This window comes from Danio aesculapii, chromosome 12 (genome assembly GCF_903798145.1).
Source record: "Danio aesculapii chromosome 12, fDanAes4.1, whole genome shotgun sequence".
Classification (NCBI taxonomy): Eukaryota; Metazoa; Chordata; class Actinopteri; order Cypriniformes; family Danionidae; genus Danio; species Danio aesculapii.
The window spans coordinates 31,937,636-31,958,180 of record NC_079446.1 but is presented as its reverse complement, the minus strand read 5'-3'; the positions used below and the strand labels follow the sequence as shown (position 1 = coordinate 31,958,180).

The window sequence follows — 20,545 nt, the reverse complement described above, 5'->3', positions numbered from 1 at the left end:
CCACAGCGGAACGAACCACCAACATATATCCAGCACATGTTTTATGCAGCGGATGCCCTTCCAGCTGCAACCCATCTCTGGGAAACATCCATACAAACTCATTCACACTCGTACACTACGGGCAATTTAGCTTACCCAATTCACCTGTACCGCATGCCTTTGGACTGTGGGGGAAACCGGAGCACCTGAAGGATGTGTGTGTGTGTGTGCGTGTGTGTGTGTGTGCGTGTGTGTGTGTGTGTGTGTGTGTGTGTGTTATATGCTAAAATAACTAATAACTAATACTATATAACATTTTAATAATTGTGATAATGCTTAAAATTGAATAGCATGTTGTTTAGAGGTAAAATTACAATTTGCAAAATGTGGAATAATATTTATTTATTAATAAAATATCAGGGTTGACACAGTGGCTCAGTGGTTAGTATTGTAACATAACAGCAAGAAGTTTGAGTCCCGGCTGGGTCAGTTGCCATTTCTCACAGGTCAGTGTGGAGTTTGCATGTTCTCCCCGTGTTTACAGTTTCCCCACAGTCCAAAGACATGCACTATAGATGAATTGAATAAACTAAATTGGCCGTAGTGTATGTGTGCGAATGATTGTGTATGGGTGTTTTCCAGTGATGGGTTGCAGCTGGCATCTGCTGTGTAAAATATATGCTAGATAAGTTGGCGGTTCATTCCGCTGTGGCGAGCCCTGATTAATTAAGGGACTAAGCTGTAGGGAAAATGAACGAATGAATAATAAAATATAGAAAATAAAAATAGACATTTTTATCCAGCTAAACACAATATTTATTAATTTATTTACAATGCAGTCATTTTAACAAGCTATTTTCTATTACATGCAGCACAAAAACATAAATAAAGTTTAAATTCCATTTCTCTTTTAAATAATTTAACATTTCAAAGTTGTCTGATAGTGATTGATTGAGATATATATATATATAATACAATAGGTGTTTATAAAATAATCCCTTTTTGATTTGCGCTTCTCAAATGTCAACTGGATAAAATCCTCCAACGTTTCACTCTCCTGATTAGGAAACCTGATTAAGAACCTTGAAAAACACAGAACCAATTAGTCACATCGTTACATTATTTAAAGTTATACTTCATCTTGTATTTTCAAGAGTTAATCATGCATTGTGACTTCTGAAATCACTCATCACTCACCTCCCTGTCCTTATTTGCAAGTCTAAAGCGAAAGCAGATAATGTCCACAAAAGATCCAATCAATCTGTGAAGCAGGTCTGTGCAAAAGAAAAAGATCTCTGAATCAATGATGTCATTCTTAAGTGTTTGTGTTGCATGTTATGCTACATCTGCTGCTGTCCATGTTTGATTTACTCCAATATTTATGCTGTACAGCATCTGAAAGTTACCTGAAGTTGAAAAGATTCCTCCAACAATGCCACACAGTCTCACAAGAAACGCAGAGAGAGGCATTTGCTCCTCGCTCACCCTCACCATTAATGGACTCAGTTTATATTTAAAAAAGATCCCTGATACACCCTGACTGCTTTTCCCATTGATTACAACCCGCTCCTGTATATGACAGAGCAGCAACATGATCATCATCAGCAAAACACACTTTCACATTTAATATATACACAATCAGGCTCCACATATAATATATAACCTACCCTTTCTGTAACAGAAAACTGGTGCATGTCCACCGAAACATTGGATGTGTGCAGCTTGGTGGGCACAACCGTGATAAAATACTGAAACAGAGTGTTTTCTGAAAGCGCACATTAAGAACATGTTTAAAAACAGGGGTTTAAAAACAGGGATGCAATAGTTTGATTTGCATTCATTTGCATACATCATTCGAAATCTGACTGTGCTGTGGGTTAAATTGGACAATCATTGTAGCATGTTAAAAGACCTACGCTCTAATGTAGTTTTTTCCATGCCATCAAGGGGATTGATGTGTCCAGGAACATCGTTTCCAAAAGACAAATGATCTATTCGATGTGAGAAGTTATAAACTGCAGAAAAGAACAGGGAGACTTGCATTAATTAAGGTCTATAATAGAAGGAAAAAGCATATCCTTATTGAGGTGAAGTTGGTTTTATATTCGCACATTCATTCAGTAAGAACTTGTGACATGCTCCCTATTGTTTACCATGGTGCTTTGAATATTCAGTCTGAAATCAAATGTAAATCTGATTTCAAAACAACATTGGCATTATTTATCATAATTGACTGTGAACAATGTTATTTTTTATAGTCATTGACTGCTTATATGATTCCACAATTTAAAATTTACAAAGAATACTTTCTGAATTGATATTATTAAGGAGAAAGTCTGAATGTGAGACTATAAAACCAACTTTACCTCAGTCATATAATTCAATAAATGACTGATAACATTTATCGACAGGGTTTCTGGAGGCTTTTAGTGACATTTTAAATCATAAATATGTAAAATTAGATAGAAAATTAAATTTTTTATTACTTTATACAAAAAAAAATATTTCATTGATTAATTAAAATAAGGCTTAAGGCTTGAATAACATATGTATTCATCAATAATTTTTTCTTGTAAATTTTTTAATTATATTCCTCTTTAAAGTTTTAAAGTCAACTTTAAAACTTTTATAAGACCTGCAGAAAACTTGTCTGAAAACAAAAATGCAAAGTGAGAGTCCTCCATCTACTGGACATCTAAAGAATCACATGCATTTCCAACGTTTGTTACCATCCCAGTTGTATTTTGCTAATTATAAAAAGTAATACCAGGCCCGTACCTAGGAGTGGTTCGAGTGGTTCAACAGACCCACCCCACAATGACAAAGTCCAGAATTTGTCCCCTATATGAGCTCATTTGTCCCGTTTTTGTCAGTATGCCATCATAAATTGTGAAAACGATCGATAGAAGAACGCTTCAAGACAAATTTAATTTTTAATTATTCAAATGTACAAATTCTGACTGAGGCAATGAGCTGGCCAGTTTGTTATTTAACTACAGGCTAGAGTTTTTAATGTTTTTTTTTAAATAAGTTTTAACAGATTGCTAATTGTTTTGTTTTAATGATGCATAATAATAAATTAGTATTTTAAAATAAGTATTTTTTCATACTTCTCAAAATTTTTAATTCAAAATTCTAATCTCATAACATTATTTATACAACTGTAATAACTTGCACATTTCTAAATAAACACTTTGTGGTAAAATACTATGGTAAGCTCTTTGACAAAGTTATAGGAAATATTTTTGTTGCACCAAAAAGTGTGGTTATGATCATCATCTGACAAGCTAATGCAACAAAGATTATTACTTAAAATGTCACTAAAATGAAGTATTTGAACCTCATAATTTAATAGAAATTGAGGAGAATACCTGCAAAAAGCTCCACGTTTTGAGAAAAAGAACCACCCCTTTCAATAGACAGGCTATGGACCTGAATCCCATAACTTTAAAAGATACAAACCTTCCTCTTTGATGAATGAAGCATAATGGGCATGTCCTTTGATGGTTTCAATTGGTCTATGAATACAGAATCACAGATATTACCAATAAGAGACATGAAAACCTACAATGTGTAATTCTGTTGCTAAAAAATGTACACTTACTTGCCTAATGTGATATGGAAATTCCCTGCAACTTTATTGACATAGATTTTTCCATGTATCCGGCATGCATTCTGGGATTCAGGTGTAGAATCAACACTGTGAAGATAAAAAAAAAGAAAACAGTGCAGTTTCATGATTAACCACTGAAATCATTGTCTTTCCGCCCTGTGGATTTACCTTATCTACAGTTGCATGTCAGTGCACAAGCATGTAACAAAGAAAATGAATTATTATTAACATCAAATAACAGATGTACCGTGGAGCTGGGTCAGAAAAGTATCCTTTCAGTGCTGATTTAAAGAGTACATCTTGTAGTGACTGTTCTTCTCTCAGCCTGTTTTGAATCTGCTGTAATATCCTTGGATAAGAAACAGAAATCAAGACTTATACAAAGCACACAGGCCACCATCTCATACAATTGTGCATTTAAATGGAAATTTGCACATACTGATACCACTGTTTTTTCTGTGTAGAGGGATCAAAGCTAACCTGAGGGAAACAAAATGTAAAATTGGTGTTTGGTTCTAGCAAGCTGTGTAATTACATGTGAAATGCAGTAGATGGGTTGTAATCACTCACAGAATCATATTTAATTTCCTTTGACGCAACGACAGCTCCAGCAATATCCAGTACATCTGCACCCAACCCTAGAAAATAATAACGGCTTAAAACCTTTTGAACAAGATGCATTTAGTATGAATGAATTTGATAAAAAGTTCCTCAGTAAAACAGATGGACTTACTTTCGCATTTCATTGCAACTGTGATATCAATTTTTATCTTCAGTTTACTGTCAAAGATGAAGAAAAGGGATATATACGTATAAAATATATAGATTTGATATATATTTGAAGTATATTTTGATATAGCATAGCAAATATATACACCTGGTAAAATCTCGGTCTACTTCATATTCATATTTCATCCACGTGTCCTGGTACACAAAGAACTCTGAGACGGTCAGAAGTGCCATGAGGATGAAGACAGTCAGTGTCACTGGAGAAGAGAATCATTTAGGATTAGGGCTGCACAATATATCGTTCGAGCATCGATATCACAATGTGTGTATCCACAATAGTCAGATTATAAGATAAAGATTTTATCAAATGTTATTATTTCTAATGAAATTATACAATGATGAGCATGTTATTTTATGTTTGATTGTTCAATTTCTGTACCTGAATACGGTTAGACTCTCCAGAAAATTCATTATAAAATAAAATATAAAAAGGTTCATTATAAAATGTACAAATAAATATGCTGTAATAGTTCATATAAATTATTTCTAATTATTTTTAAATATTAATTAATAAATTAGGAAATTAACCATGGCTACTAGTTACCTTCGGTCCACAACCCTCAGTCAAGTTAGATTTTTGGCCCTTCATAAGAAAAAGTTTGGGCACCTCTGATCTAAATGAATTAAATCTTTCCAAATAGAGTAAGTCAATTAATTTGGTGAAATTATATTCATATCGCCAAATATAAATCGCAGAAAAATCATGCAGCCCTATTTAAGATCGTCTTTTATTGTAATGCAAATAGTCTACACTAATGTTCAAGCAGTGAAAGCTTACCTGTGCCTCCGAAAGCTGATGTTGCAACATAACTTTCTGGAACTTTAGGAAAGGCATCTAGATTTTTTATTATGTTGATAGGCTTTTTATTCTTCAGTGACGGTCGCCTCATTGTTTAGTAGATGTTTGTAGATTGAAGCCTGTATGTGAATCAATACAGAATTTTAAAAAAGGCATATTGGCAAAACTTATCATCAGTCACACTTTTATGAGAGCATAATGTGTGAATTTTGATATTAGTTATGCATGTTGAAACACAAGCACATTAACAAATTACAACATAACTTTAAAATTAAAAGATTATCAAATAAAATAAAAATAAATATATACAACTCAAGCATTATGTACTGTATGTAATTTCTAGCAAACAATGTTTGTTTTTGCGATAACTGCATTATAACTATGACTGCAGTAATTGATGTATGAATGACTGCATATATCTGCAGTGATTGATGTATGAAGATTGATAAAACATAATTCAATAAACAGTGAAATCTGTATTTTGAGTGTTTTATCCCAATGAATAAATATCAGAGTTCTTTGTGTTATTCTGAATCTGCATAATGTCACAGTGCAGCTAATAAGGCAGCATGTGTTTGATTCCAATGTTATATCAGTGTAGATTAATAAATATTTCAGTTCTATTAAAACATTGCCTGTTTTTCAGATATACAGTACATGCTAAACACAAGCAAACTGCTAAGTAAAATGTTTCTTCCTGTTCACTCAACTGAGGTAATTGTGCAATTTTAGTTAATTTCTCAACAAACAAGACTAAAGAGTAAACTGCCATCAAGTCACAACAATATTAATGCAAATGCGAATTAAATCTCATTCTTACCTCTTCTAAACTCCTTTAAAACAAGATTTTGTGCGCTCACCAATGAGATAATCCATTTACTGACATTTAAAGTGCTGTTTTACAACCACTGCCGCATTGTTAAACAGCTGGTTTTTCCGGCTAAACAAACCCCAGTACACGTTTCCTCATCATGAAAGTAGACTGAAAGAACTGAAATACCTTAGTCTGATACTGGACATCCCTTGTGGCTATGCTGTTGAGCAATTTGATACTGACTTTGTCATATCGGTGAATAGAGATTTTCAATCTGGGCACCCCTGGGAGCTGCAAGCGAGTCTATGAAGAAAAAAAAAAGCCTAAAAACAATATATAAAAACTGGATAAAAAAAAATAATACAACATAGAATTATAAAATAGCATAAATTTATTTCCATTTTCTTTTCGGCTTAGTCCCTTTATTAATCAGGGGTCGCCACAGCGGAATGAACCGCCAAATTATCCAGCATATGTCGTACGCAGCGGATGCCCTTCCAGCTGCAACCCATCACTGAGAAAATATAAAATAACATACAAATATTTATTCATTCATTTTCCCTCAGCTTAGTCCCTAATTTATCAGGTGTCGCCACAAGGGAATGAACCGCCTAGTATACTATTAAATATAAAAAAAAAAACTAATATATTGAATATAATTAAATATTATTATTATAAATCTTAAAATATTGAATATAATTAAATATAAACCAAATTATTTTATTATCACATTATATATATAGGCCGTATTATTATATTGTTTTTACAGTATTATTAAGTTAAGGTAATTACTGCATTGCAAAATGTAGTTTTAGAGAAGCACCGTTTTTTCTGAAATCTGAATTAGCCAATATAATGTGAAATATTTTAAAACATTGGGGGTTAAAAAGCAGAACATTAAACTCTTAAAGTAGTACAGTTTAAATTGACGTTTTTATTTTAGAGACTTCAGTTTGAAAATCCATCTATTTAGTTCTACGATGTAGTTAAGCTACGTGTTATTGTAACTTTCTATTTTTCTCTTTTGTAATATCCTATTGTCTAGTTTTCCTATGAAATAAACTACAAATTATCAATACACCCCCATATTTTACACATTTATAAGTGTCTAACAAAATTTATTTCATTGCATTAACTTTTCATATTCTAGTGAAAGACACGAGAAAGCACCCAGTCACGTGACGTGCTTAGGTCACGTCGTTCAATTGCGCATGCGCGTTAATCATATTTCTCCACGAGGTCGTGCCAAAGGTATGACAAATTATCATCTCCTAATAATATGATCGATAAAGTTGATATGTATTTGTATTTATACACATTATATAAACGTATTACCACACAAACGTAACTACCGTACAGGGTATACGAGAATAAAAACGTACTTTGTCAATTAACTTTAACTTATTTGCTGTAGCAAGCCATGTGTGAAGCCACGTTTCTCCAACATTTCTTCGCCAACATTATATTCAAAATACAAGATTTTACACGTTTAAGAAGTTTTGTAAGACGCATATGTGTTGCTCCAACATATTTATTAAACATTTAAATTATTATTTCTTCTATATCTCAGTGTTGATATAACGTTATATCTTAACTTATGGGTTATGTATCATGTGCACGTTAAACATCCATAACCATCCTCGTTCATTATTAATCCTCACGTTTCAATCCTCTTGCATGTAATATAACGTACGTACTTGTACAGTGGTTCTTCCAATCAAGCACACCTGATCAAGCTAATCAAGGTCTCCGGATTTACTTGAAAATGTCAGACACGTGGATTTTAGTAGAGTTTGAGCTAAACTCTGCAGGAAGTTGGATCTCCAGGATCAAGATTGACTATTCTTGCGTTATCTTTTATAAAGTTACAAATTGGATAACACTGAAAACGGATTAACAATGTATCTTACATCCCAGTGAAACAAGGGAAGAATGAATCCAGCCTTTGCTCAGCCGATGATGAGACCTAATCTCCCGCTGAGAAGACCTGCCACTGGACCCAGTTCACTCTCTCCCAGAGGTCCAGCACCAGCCATTTATGAAGAACGCCTGCTAGCAAGTGACGTTCTGGATGGTACGAATGATATACTTTTCAGCATTATATGTGCATGTTATTGACTCATTGAAAAATGTAATTTATTTAATTTTCTTTTTCTGTTGCTTTAGGTCCCAAGATTGATACAATGAGAAAGGATATCAGTCAGAATGTATGTATATGTTAATGTGTCTGTTATGAAAATCAGAGAATTTTTTAAAGTCTCATATCTAGGACCAGATAGAATCTGCAGACATTTTTTGCTATTTCTGCGCAGAATTTTGTAATTTTCTGATTTTGGAAGTATCATAACTAAAACTTAGTATATGAAATAAAATTTAAAAATCTTTTTAACTTCTATTTAATGTTAACATTGTGAATCCGATTAGATCCACTTAACTGATAAACAAAGCAAATCTCTAATATAATATCTACTAAAATACAAAAAATATTATTTTACAAACTGTATTGTTTATAAATAATGAACATTTTCATATTAGTCAGTACTATTACTGAAAATAATAAAAAAACTGAATAAATATAAAATTATACACATTTGCCCAAGTGAAAAATAGACCCAACAATAGGCTAAAAATCTGCAGAAATCTGTCAATTTCTAGCCGCGTAGATTCCTTGTGGGCCTACTCCCATCTAAATTTAAAACTTTAGCATTATTAAAGGTAAAGCTTAAGTCTGGATATGTTGACAATAGATGTGCATATACAGCTGTGGAAAAAGACCACTTTTATGCTTTATAGTTATGTGTCATAGTACAACGTGAATTCTCATTTAAACCCCTGATGACATTTTTTTCCAAATATAAAGCAAAAAATGTCATTTAGATAGCTTTATTGCCTAAAATAACTAAAAAAGGTCCTTTGTTTTTTTGCCATATTTATATTCATTTCGAAACAACGCAATACCAATGTTTTAACTTTAGAATAGTTAATAAATATTGTAACCTATTGTCATTTTCTGAGGGAAATGCTCAAAAGGACTTTTTTATCATTATTTAAAATGTGGTACAAATATCAGAAATATTAATGTTTTTCTCTGACCCATTCCTGTAAAGTCCAGCAAGTTGGAAGACAAAAAAAATATTCAGATATTAATTTTCTTTCCCACAGCTGTATGTGTAATTGTTTTTGCTAATCATGCAGTGTTTTCTGCATTTTAAAGTGTTTATCTCCACAGTGTGGAGATGTCTTGTCTTCCCCACAGACAGTGGTGTCCATGATGGGCCAGGTAGTGAAGTTGTGCAATTACTGCAGTCACCAGGGTAAGTTATGCTGCTGGATTTCAGTGTTCTGCTTGAATTTGGTTGATGTTACCAGCAATATGGGTCACACTGATTCTGAATTTTAATTTTATAATGCATATTAAAATAGCTAATATTAATAGTAGGGCTGGCATGGTTATTGATAATCATCTTATTGTGGATATTTGGTTTAATCGTTATAATTTGTGATAACTGTACAGTTTAAATTAGCCACATTCAAGTAACAGAAATTTACACATGTGAAAGCAATTTCAAAAGATTTATGCTATTTTAAACTTCTAATAATATATTTTTAGTCAGGTTTGTTAGTTCACAGTGTGAATGTAAGGAAGAATGAGCTGAACAAAAATAATTATTTTGAATTATTTTTAAAAATACAATGTTCAAATCAGAGAAAAAAATCTAAATTCAAGTCACGTTTGTAAATAAGTCATGTTTATAAAGACGTTTTCTTGGGAAAAAAAATAGTTGAAGATATTAGGTCTTGTGTATTGGAGGATTTATGTTAGTTATATTAATGGAGCAAAATCATTTATGCATTAAAATCTGTTTTGACAGATGTCTCTTAAGAATAGTTTAAAAGCATCATAAGTTGATAAAATTGATAATATTTTGATCAAATGATAAAATAAGTAGTTATGGTTTTTTATTCAAATAATTTGTAATAAACAGATCTTAATTTAAGACTTTTTGTAGTGAAAGATTTGACAAAAAGGTAAGGAAAATATTTTCTAGTCCATCTGTAAAACGGTACTGCTCAATGATTGTGGTACAAATGTTTTTTTTTATCATCAGAATGAGTAGGTCACTAACTAGTGATGGCTTTTTGGATCATATTTAGGCAACTTAAGGTGCACTCGGTGTAAAAAAACTTGCTACTGTTCTGTAGCTTGTCAGACTCAAGATTGGATCGCACATCGACATGTTTGCAAACCTAGCACTCCAGAAGTCACAAGGTAATTCTATGGGTATTCTGTTTATCATTCTGATTTTAATGTTAGTTTTGAGGCACAATGGCAATATGATCCTTCATTTTCATTTAGTGAAAAAACTAAGGAATCAACAGCTGTGCCTTATGCAAATGGACTTGGTGGCCTTCAAGCTAAGGTATTTTATTTGTCGTTACATTACTAATACTTTTAATAGTTGATTCCTTCTAATTCCACCTCTGCTTTTGAAGGAGATCTGTGTTGACTCACAGCCGAAGAGAATATACCGTCGTGACTTGCACAAAAATGTGGTTTCCAAAGGTTCTGAGATACAGGTACTTTTCTTTAGATGATTTTCTTTGGTTTATTATCTAAGCATAGACACTCTGCCTCACTGCAATGCTTACAGGGCACAGTAATAGACCTGAGGAACCCTGGGATGTTCTCCATCCACTGGCAGTCCGAGGAGATGATGGAATCCCTGAAAAAGATCACCCAACAGCTTCAGAAGACCTATAGCTCTTCATTTGCACAAGAGTACAAGCCTGAAGTTGGAGAGCTCTGTGCTGTTAAATTTTCTCTTGATCAGGTAAGGCTAATAATTTTAAATATAAGAGATTAGAGTTTTGTGAAGTACATAGTTTTTTAAATCACTTACAATAGAGAGTATTGCAGTTCTCTGCTTGTTTTGTTTTCATGCTGATTTAGAACTGGTATCGAGCTGAGATTCAGGCAGTTGATGTGGCCCGCAAGACTGCTGGTGTGTTTTACATCGACTTTGGGAATGAAGAGAATGTTGCACTTGACCACATACGACCTCTTTCTGAAAACATTGATGCTGTGGCACCATTTGTGAGTTACATCCATACATGTATATTAGTTTCAAACTTTTCTAAAAAGTAGCTGGCAAATAAATGAAATAAGATTTTGTTCCTTCTTTATTATATAACTTTACCAGAGTCAGTGAAAATTCATTATTCACTCGACCTAGTATTGATAAAAGTTGTATGGTGTCAGCAGTTGATGTGCTTTTGCACAAGCTGTTTTGTTTTCCTCAGGCTTTGCAGTGTTGTATTGCTGGTGTAAAACCTCTGACAGGAAGTTGGACTGGTGAATGCTGTATTGCTGTTAGGCAGTTAATTGCTGGAAAGTGCCTCACTTTCACAGTCTTGGACATCATGAATGATGGCGATCTGCTTGCTGTGGATTCTCTTGTTAGCACTCTTGGTATGGCATTCATTTATTAAGTTTAATTAAGGTGAATTAAATTTTAGTCTTTGAGCTTTCTCTGAAAAGCACATGATATTCAGTGTGAATTTGTTCCACAGGTAAATACATGAGCACTTTCCTGATAGACCAGTCCTATGCCATAAAAGAGGATGTTCCTGTCAAAACACAGACTGAACACAGCATCAGTGAGTTGCTTTTTTTTCCCACAGTTTTTTTTTCTAAAATAATTAATCTTTTCTTATATTCATTCATTTTGTTCACTCCCTTTCTTTAGATTCGTTGCTGACAGCATCTTTTGAGAACTTCAAGCGCTTTTCTGGAGGAAAGAATGAGAACTCCGAAGCCCGGCCTCCAGAGCCATTGACTCAGGGAGTGGGGGACACATTCACTGCTGTCGTCACCCACCTCCAGTCGCCCTCAGAGATCCTCTGTCAGAAGCTGGAAAATGCCAGTGAGATTTTTTTCAATGTAGCTTAAAGCAATTTTACCTTAGTGAAATGCATTTTTGCTGTATGCCCACTGGTGCATAAAATTCCATTGAAACATTTAAGGATTAAAAATGACAAAGTTTCTGCTATTTTTAAAGTACTTGTTTTATTTTAATACTTAGAAATTATATTGGCCGCGTGTGTTTTTATTTAAAAAAATTTTTTCCCCTTAGAATTTTCAGCTTAAAGCCTGTTTCACACTGCAAACACGAGCAGAGTGTGTTTTTTTCAGCGTCCATGATAACAGACTACAGCTTCATAGCACACGCAGAAGCTCTATCGGCACTGGGTCTATTTTTTCCGAACAGCCCTCCGTTCGCTGAAAACGCACATCACGTGACCACACATACAGCCACACACACTGTCTTGCGCTCGTCTGAGCTTCAGTAAGCAGTGTTCGTCGGACAGTTTATCAAGGATGTACCGCTGGATCGCGTCTCACTATAGTTGTTAAATGAGATATTCAGACATCCCAAGTCTCCCGGAAGTTCCGGGAGTCTCCCACAAATGCATAGAGACTCCCGGATGCCCGCAAACGAGTGATAATCTCCCGGAAATCGTGCGTCTCCCTCCAGGTCCTTAAATAAGTCACACACCCTTCTCACCCCTCACCACCGGATCCCTCCTTGCTCTTCAGACAAGTTGCGCACACTCTGTCAAACCTCCTCCTTGAAGAGGTGGTCTCGGTACGCTTTCAAACGAACCCTAGAGCGGTTCGTTTGTGGTGAGAATATGATCCGAACTAAAACAGACCCATGCACAAAAAGTACTGTGCCTTTTTGGATTAATCCAGCTGCCGTAGGCCAATGCGTTTTGCATTATGGAATGTGGAGGAAAAATATTTGTTGATGGCGCTTTGCCAACAATTTTAAACAGAGAGAGAGAAACATTACCTGATGGATTGTTGGTAATATTTCCGGAAGATGACCATGTCGCAGTTTAGCTAAATTAACTTACGCCTCCTCCTGAAGTGATGTGCCTTTGCCGTTTGCGATGCATTGAAACCTTGTTTTCCAGCTGCAGCTGCACTTTATTCTCGAAATATCATGTATACAAACTATATAGTATACTATGACCAGTGATTGTTTATTAATTAATATTAAATAAATAATTAATATTAAATAAATAATTAGTTTAGAAATCCTTATAACATGCTAAGTTAATGCTCATGTAGATTTATTGTTTTTTTTTGTTTGTTTATGTTTTATGATTTTAAGAAGTGCTGTTAAGCTCTACATCTTATCAGTGTTTTGTTATTTTTTGATTTGTTGCAGAAATGTTTCAGTATCATCTGTTTGCAAAATATATGCTGTACTTCCAGTAGGTTCAGTGTATGAAGTGATCTTTGTGTGTTCAGGTATAATCCAGCAGTTGCAGATGAACTTGAGGGACCATTGTTCAAACACTGCTGCCAGTGAGGACTTTAGGCCTGCACCAGGAACTGTCTGCTGCTCGCTCTTCTCTGGTCAGAAATGTTCATTTCTTTGTTTTTATGTCTTCTCATTTTGGTTTATGTGAAAATACCCTTGGCTTATACTCCAGGTCCTTAAAAAACAACTTCAAAAGACATTGCTACATGTAGATTTATTCTGAATGCATACCAATTTTATTAAGAAATAAATAAAAAGTTAAATGAATGTTTATAAACATTATGAAGGTGTCTAGTTTTCTATTTGATAGATTCAATAGATTTGGTAAAATGTATTGTAACAAGTAAATTATTTGCTAGATGAAAACGCAACATTTTTTTTTTCAAATGTATGTGAACTACTGTAGATCTAGTCTATATCTTTATTCATCACAGAGGACAACCAGTGGTACAGAGCTAAAGTTCTGGCATATTCCTCTGAGGATCGTGTGTGTGTCGGATACATAGACTTTGGAAACTCTGAGGAGGTTGAGCTAAATCGCCTACGACCAATCAGCAAGGAGCTGTTAGCTTTGGCAACACAAGCAATCCCCTGTTCTCTAGCAGGTATACTGCAACCCTAGGACATTTGAAAATTGGTTTAGATTTGCTTGCATGTACATAATGTCAGAATTCAGCAAGGGTTTTGATTGTGTTCTTGATTAACATGTCAATGTTTCTCCAGGTATAAAGTCTCTAACAGACACCTGGTCAGATGAAGCTGTTCTGATGTTGAAACATCTGGTCTGCAACCGCTTCATTCGGGTTGAGATTCTGGGTAAGAAGGATGGTAGGGCTCTGGTGTCCATGATAGACGAGTCCAGTGACCCTCAGGCCAGTGTCACAGAGCTACTGGTTAACATGGGTTGTGCTGCTATTGAAAGTGTGGAAACTGAGAAAATTGAACCAGATCAAGCTACCTCCACTGAAATGCCCTGTAAGTGAAGTAGTCATTTGTCTTTTCAAAAAACATGGAAATGCCTGAAATCAATGTATGTTAACATCTTTTAATTGCGTTCTAGCCCTCAGTCAACCTGTTAAGAAATTGGAGTGGACTTGTGCTGAACTTCCTTTTGATGGCCAGAAGGTGGAGCTGGTGATCAGTATGCTGAAGAGCCTTGATGAATTCTACTGTTACAACTACAGTAAAACAGGTGCCTTGATTGTCCATCGGTGCTGCTTTTCCTGTAGTGTCACACATGTATTTAAGTGTTTTATTTTTGTGTCTGACAGATGAACACACCCTGACAGAGATGTCGTTTGAGCTCATGAAACACTGTGAATCAGAGAGCGCTCCCTTTAGCCCTGTAGTAGGAGAACCATGTTGTGCTCTCTTCACAGGTAACACGGACTCCATCAATCAGAGGCATCACTATAGTTAATGTAACACCATTTAAAGGAAACAAAGAGTTTTTTTTTTTTTTTTTTTTCAAATTTAGTAAAGTTTATTTACTTGAAGCAGAATAGTTGACAACTTGAATTTAAGATGTTTACTGTTCAAAAGTCATAAGGTCTTGGTACAATGAAATCTGAAATTTTTGTATGTGTTTTTTTTTTTTATTCATATGCATAAACATTGTTACATAAACAAACCTTGCACACTGAGTCTGGAATCAGTTTAAGCTCTGACACTTTGTTCACCTTTCTTTTTTTTCTTAGAAAAAGAAAGGATTAGGCTACTGATTGTGTTAATCTAATACTGCATATAGGAAGGAGAGTTCAGCTCATTATTAAAGTGCTGCACTACGATTATTCCAAAATGCAGAATTTATTTTAGTAAACGTTTGATACATTGCTTGTGGTACCTCATGCATTCACGTACGTAAACAAATCCTGAACAGAGACTGGCAGTACCTACAGACATATAATATTATCTGTAGTTACTGCCAGTCTCTGTTCAGGATTTGTTTACGTATGTGAACGTGTGTGTGGTGAATGGTGGCTAGTTGATGTGTCGAAACAACAGACCGAAAGCGGACCATGCTTTTATTATAATGTCTATGGGCAGTACATCAAATGTATAGACTCACACAAATGCAAACCAAGCAGCAGCAAGGGAGAGGTGTGCCTTCATTTTATGCACTGTTTATCATAAAGTTACTTGTAGTTAAAATGACTGCAATCACTATCTTTTCGCTTGTACGGTGGCTCTGAACTGTCAAAACGCCTCTCAACGCGCTTTTTCAGATGCGGAAAAAATTTAAATTTAGTTCTGGAGGCAGTGTGTCAAATTCGACGTCTCGTTTGAATTGTATTTTTTTTTTTTACGTTCAAAAAGTATGGGATTCAATTTGTGTGCAATAACCTTTAATAACCCCTTTAAGGGTAACTGACACTGTTACAGTTAAAAATGAGCTGAAGGGCAGTAGAACAAAAAAAGTATAGATATAGCTGTTGTGAACTTCGCAGTTTTAGAAACCATATCGTGTGCAATCAATTACAGAAGATGCAACATGCAAGCTTGGTCAAATGCAAAAACAAATACATCAACCACTAACCATAATCTTTAGTTTGTTAATTACAGATTGAATTTTAGTGTGATTTTTGCTTTCCTTTCTGCTATGCAGGAGACGCCCGCTGGTACAGGGCCATGGTCTTAGAGGTGTGTGAAGAGGGTAAAGCCAGAGTTTATTTTGTGGATTATGGCAACTCGTGTGAGGTGGATGCAGCACACCTTAAAGCCATCACACAGAGCCTGCTAAAACTGCCCTTCCAGGCAATACGCTGCTGGCTTGCAGGTTTGCCTACTTCATTAGTGTTTGTATTGCTGTGAATTATTAGGAAAAATAGTGAATGTATTGTATTTCTGGCCAGTAATTGCTTTTATGTGCAGGAGTGGAACCAGTGGAGGGCCAGTGGAAAAAAGAAGCAATGCTTAAGTTTCAGGCTCTTTGTGCCGGTCAGCCCTTGAGTGGCAAAGTGCTTTCCATCACTGAGAAGGGTTATGGGATGGAGCTGGAAAGTGCTGGAAAAACTGTTGCTTCTGTACTCATTTTTGAGCACTTGGCTAAACCTTACGGACAGGTAAAACAGCCTCCACAGCCAGCTAAACCTACCAGTCAGATTGAGGATCTGCCCTCTCTCAAACCCATTGATCAGAATCCATCTGCTGAAGAGCCTTTGAAAGTTAGTAGCAAGGGAGCTGTCACTGTCTCAGAAGATTCACCAGTGTCAAGTATGTTAAGTTGTTTTAACTGACAGTTTTGTAATAGCCAGTTCTAGCAATTTGCAAGTCATCATTTATGATTGTTGTGCTTGTGTATGATTCAATTGTTTTAACTGTCATTTAGGTGGCTGTTTTCCTTTAAACTGGAAGACATTGGAGCTGTCTTGCAGTGACACCTTCCAACCAAGGGTGGCAGCAGTGATCAGCCCTAGTCTCTTTTACATTATGAATCCTGGACAAGGTTTGCACTCATCTCACAGCATTTAAAGTCCCCCATGATGCCATTTTAATGTCTTTTACAAAAGGTTTACCTCCATCCAAAGTAAAATAAAAATAAATAGATATTCTCATAAATATTCACTGCAGCATCACATCCTTTATCTGTCTCCAAAAAACACTTTTAAGCATCGGGTCTCTCTCAACCCTGGTTTTCTGAGACCCCGCTCTGATTGGTCAGCAGCTTGAAACCAGCCTAATGTGATTTGGTTTAATAAATAGCATTAAAGCTTCATAGACTTCCAAAGCACTTGCATATACTGTATAGTGATGGTCAAATTAGATGTTTAGTATGCAGCTAATAAAAACCATAGATACAAATGTCAGAATTGAAACCTCCGTTTATTGTGCAGTTTAATATAAAAACTGCATTTTTTTTTTCTTCAAAGAGCCACATTACACAAAGCATGAACGGATGTATAATAATAATGTATTTTACAATATTTATTCTAGTTAAAGCAGCTTTTGTTATTATATATTATTAATGTCTTAGGATGGCCATCAGAATGATAATGATTAACATTAAGCTGTATTTTCCTCACTAGTGAATGTAGAGGGTCTGAAGGCTGTTATGGCTGATGTTGCAAAGTACTGCAGCAAACAGCCAGTTCCCAATCAGTGCCATCCTTTACCAGGAGCCTCCTGTTGTGCACAGTTTTCAGGTCAGTCTGCCCTTCATCTGTGGCTTACTCTAAACAGCTGTATGTGGACATGGTATAAAACTATACAGTATTCAAGCACATTAAGAAATCTATTTCTTTAGAACACTCCAGAAATCATATGGATTTGATTGACACAATAAGTACTAAACTTTTAAGTAATGCAAGTAACATGCAAGTGTGTGTGTAATAGGACATTTTAAATTACTGCTTTAAGTATGAAGCGGCCATTTTATTTTTGGAATTCCTAAAACAATATATATATATATATATATATATATATATATATATATATATATATATATATATATATATATATATATATATATATATATATATATATATATATATATATATATAATTTTTTTTTTGTTAAATCGAACATTTAAGCTACCACTGTAATAATGTGCACTCATCCACTTGACTGTGCTTGACACATGACTGTGCTTTTGAGTACTATATAATGCTTATGCTATATAATGTGGTTTTATGATGCTGTGTTGATGTGGTTGTGCTATAAATATCTTTTAGATGTACTTATACCATTTAAATACAACTTCTGTTTCAGGTGACAAAAATTGGTACAGAGCTGTTGTGTTGGAGGTGACCTCAAAGCATGCGCATGTCATTTACTCTGATTATGGAAACATGGAGACCGTTCCTCTGTCCAGTATCCTTCCCATCACCAAAGAACTTCTCCAGCATCCATTCCAGATAGTTAGATGTGCACTCACAGGTAAAATTACCAACTGATTTCAAATAAATCTGTACAAATTTAAAATAATTAAAATGCATTCATGTAAAACTCTGGGGAAAAATTGTCAAAGAATTCATTTATTATTATGTTTTTCTCCAGGATAATTTGTGTAGGTCATTTTATGCCAAGATGCAATTTCTTTTAAATGTAATTTCTGAAAATGAGCATAAAAAGTACGTGGATGGAAGCATGGTTATTTTGATACTTTTTGCCTAGGTAAAGAGCACTTCCCTGTAGTGTGGCCTACTGAAGTGCTGGAACTCTTTGGGATTCAGTTGAGCGGGGGTGTCCAGGCATCCTTTCAGGGCTTTGATGGAACCTCCAACCTGCTAACCCTTACCCAGCAGTCAGGTCAATCTGACAGAGACATTAATTCCATTATCCTTGGAGCTCTGCAGAAAGGACAGATCAAGCCTAGCTCAAAGCTGCCTGCCGATGTCAATAAAGAGAAAAAGGATGTTGAACAGAAGCAGACACAGCCTATCAGCTCAAATAAGGCCGCAGAGCAAACTCTATCTCCAAATGTTGAGAAACCTGCCCTGGATGACAAAACCCGGCCTTTACGTGTCAGCTTAAAGCATGAGGAACCAGGTGAGGAATGAAGCATTAAGCAGAATTTATGTTGGCAAGACTGTGTAGTAATGTATGTCTTTACAGGACTTGTGTAGGAATTTGCTCAGGACCTTTAGCAATGAAATTCTGGTGCACAGGTGCTGTTCCACCTGGTGTTCTCAGCTGTAACTCTAAGGTGTTATTTAAATGGAGCCTTGTCATCATATCCAGAGCAGCAGTTGTCAAACATTTATTATGTCTGATTTCAGAAAACATGTCCAAGACGAAGACTGCAGAGGAATGCACTCCAACACACGACACTGTGAGCAGTGTTGAGAGCAGCAGTGGTGGGTATTATTGTGATTCACATTGTATCACTCATAACTTTTTGGAAAGGGGAAAAAGAGCACATCCTGGACAGATATAAGTCTTTATAGTTAGGGCTGGGCCAATAAACGATATTAAAATAAATGTCAATAACAATGATAAGCTCTAGACTTTAACTCTATATTGATCTAAGAGCCAATCACACAGCAGATCTGTGCAACAATTAAAATTTAAAAGTGTGTTGATATTAAAAATGTACTGAATTTTTGGCTACTGAAAATGTATCTGAAAATGTTATGCCATTTAATGGACCCTCTAATTTTTGTGGCTTCAGTCATTGTTTGGGTACTGGTTTAAATCTGGAAGCATTAACAACTTATATCGAAATATATATTATTATTGTTCAATATGGAAAAGAAATAATCCAGATTGCATATTTGCCATATCGTGCATAGTGCAAGTATGTGATTATTTGTGCTCTCGAATATAATGTACTTTCAAAAAATGTACAAATTAAGTATACATCAGGCTTTGTTTTAAAATACAATTTTATTTCTGTTTTGATCAACTTTGAATGGTAATTTTTACTTATTTTTTGTCTAGCTCCACAATCTTGCTGTTGTCAGGAGCTGAAGCAAAAGGTTTGAATAATAAATTCAAATTGCGTGTTTTTTTTTATCTATCTTTCAGTACTTAGTTTTTTAAATCCTCATTTCTCTACCCCACCTTTTTAGATGGACCGTATTGAGGAGTTGGTTCTCCTACTTGTGAAGCAAGTTGGATCCAGATAGTAACCCAAGAACTTCAATACCCAAAGGTTTAAAGGGACAGTTCACCCATAAATGAAAATTGTCATTTACTCACCCTTTGCTTGTTTTAAACCATTAGGAGTTTTTCCTGTTAAACACCAAAGAAAATATTTTTGACGTAAACTGGACACCTGTAACCATTGACTTTTTCAGTATTTGTTATTCAAAGTATTAACGTCAATGGTTACAGGTTTTCTGCTTTATTTCAAAATATATTTTTGTTCAACATAAATAAACTCGGGTTTGGAACCCCTTGAGGGTGATTAAATGTTCATTTTTGCTTGAACTCTTCCTTTTAGAATAACATAGCCACTGTTCAGCACTTTAGCTTTTTATTTAATATTTTGGTGCTGTTGTTTTATTCAGTATACCCTTTGTGTTTTTATGTTTTGAATATGTAACTATTAACAGTGAATTATGCAGCATTTACATTCAGTTTTCCTGTTCCACATTGTCAGTATTATGTAGGGCCAGTTTTGTTCCCTAAGTGTTCCTGTAACTGTTTCATGTGGCTGTGATTAAATATACTTGGGTTTGTTGGAAGCCATTTGATTTCTATTTATTGTACCCAGTATTATTTTTTTTATGGTTATGCAGTCCATCTAAAATTAACAAAAACATTTACTTGTTTAAAAT

General features: G+C 34.9%; 2 protein-coding genes across 2 annotated transcripts; one reads left to right on the top strand and one right to left on the bottom strand.

Annotated features, from left to right (window-relative positions):
• Positions 1–962: 962 nt before the first annotated feature.
• Positions 963–6,083, bottom strand: si:ch211-225b10.3 (endoplasmic reticulum-Golgi intermediate compartment protein 2). The gene is made up of 14 exons (XM_056469003.1): positions 6,001–6,083; positions 5,160–5,299; positions 4,470–4,578; positions 4,326–4,372; positions 4,163–4,230; positions 4,032–4,072; positions 3,840–3,941; positions 3,584–3,679; positions 3,442–3,497; positions 1,896–1,994; positions 1,647–1,744; positions 1,386–1,548; positions 1,177–1,253; positions 963–1,061 (listed from the first exon to the last, which is right to left on the bottom strand). Exons 2-14 carry the CDS (start codon positions 5,269–5,271, stop codon positions 1,041–1,043), a joined length of 1,089 nt encoding a protein of 362 aa, XP_056324978.1. The 5' UTR covers positions 5,272–5,299; positions 6,001–6,083; the 3' UTR covers positions 963–1,040.
• A 1,843-nt stretch (positions 6,084–7,926) lies between these two features.
• tdrd1 (tudor domain containing 1) lies at positions 7,927–20,000 on the top strand. The gene is made up of 25 exons (XM_056469825.1): positions 7,927–8,068; positions 8,161–8,201; positions 9,224–9,308; positions 10,150–10,264; positions 10,352–10,415; positions 10,489–10,572; positions 10,647–10,826; positions 10,946–11,089; positions 11,296–11,464; positions 11,566–11,652; positions 11,742–11,918; positions 13,313–13,420; positions 13,760–13,930; positions 14,049–14,300; positions 14,386–14,517; positions 14,597–14,704; positions 15,931–16,101; positions 16,197–16,538; positions 16,654–16,770; positions 17,351–17,467; positions 18,033–18,200; positions 18,438–18,812; positions 19,043–19,120; positions 19,704–19,741; positions 19,835–20,000. Exons 1-25 carry the CDS (start codon positions 7,927–7,929, stop codon positions 19,889–19,891), a joined length of 3,522 nt encoding a protein of 1,173 aa, XP_056325800.1. The 3' UTR covers positions 19,892–20,000.
• The last annotated feature ends 545 nt before the right edge of the window (positions 20,001–20,545 follow it).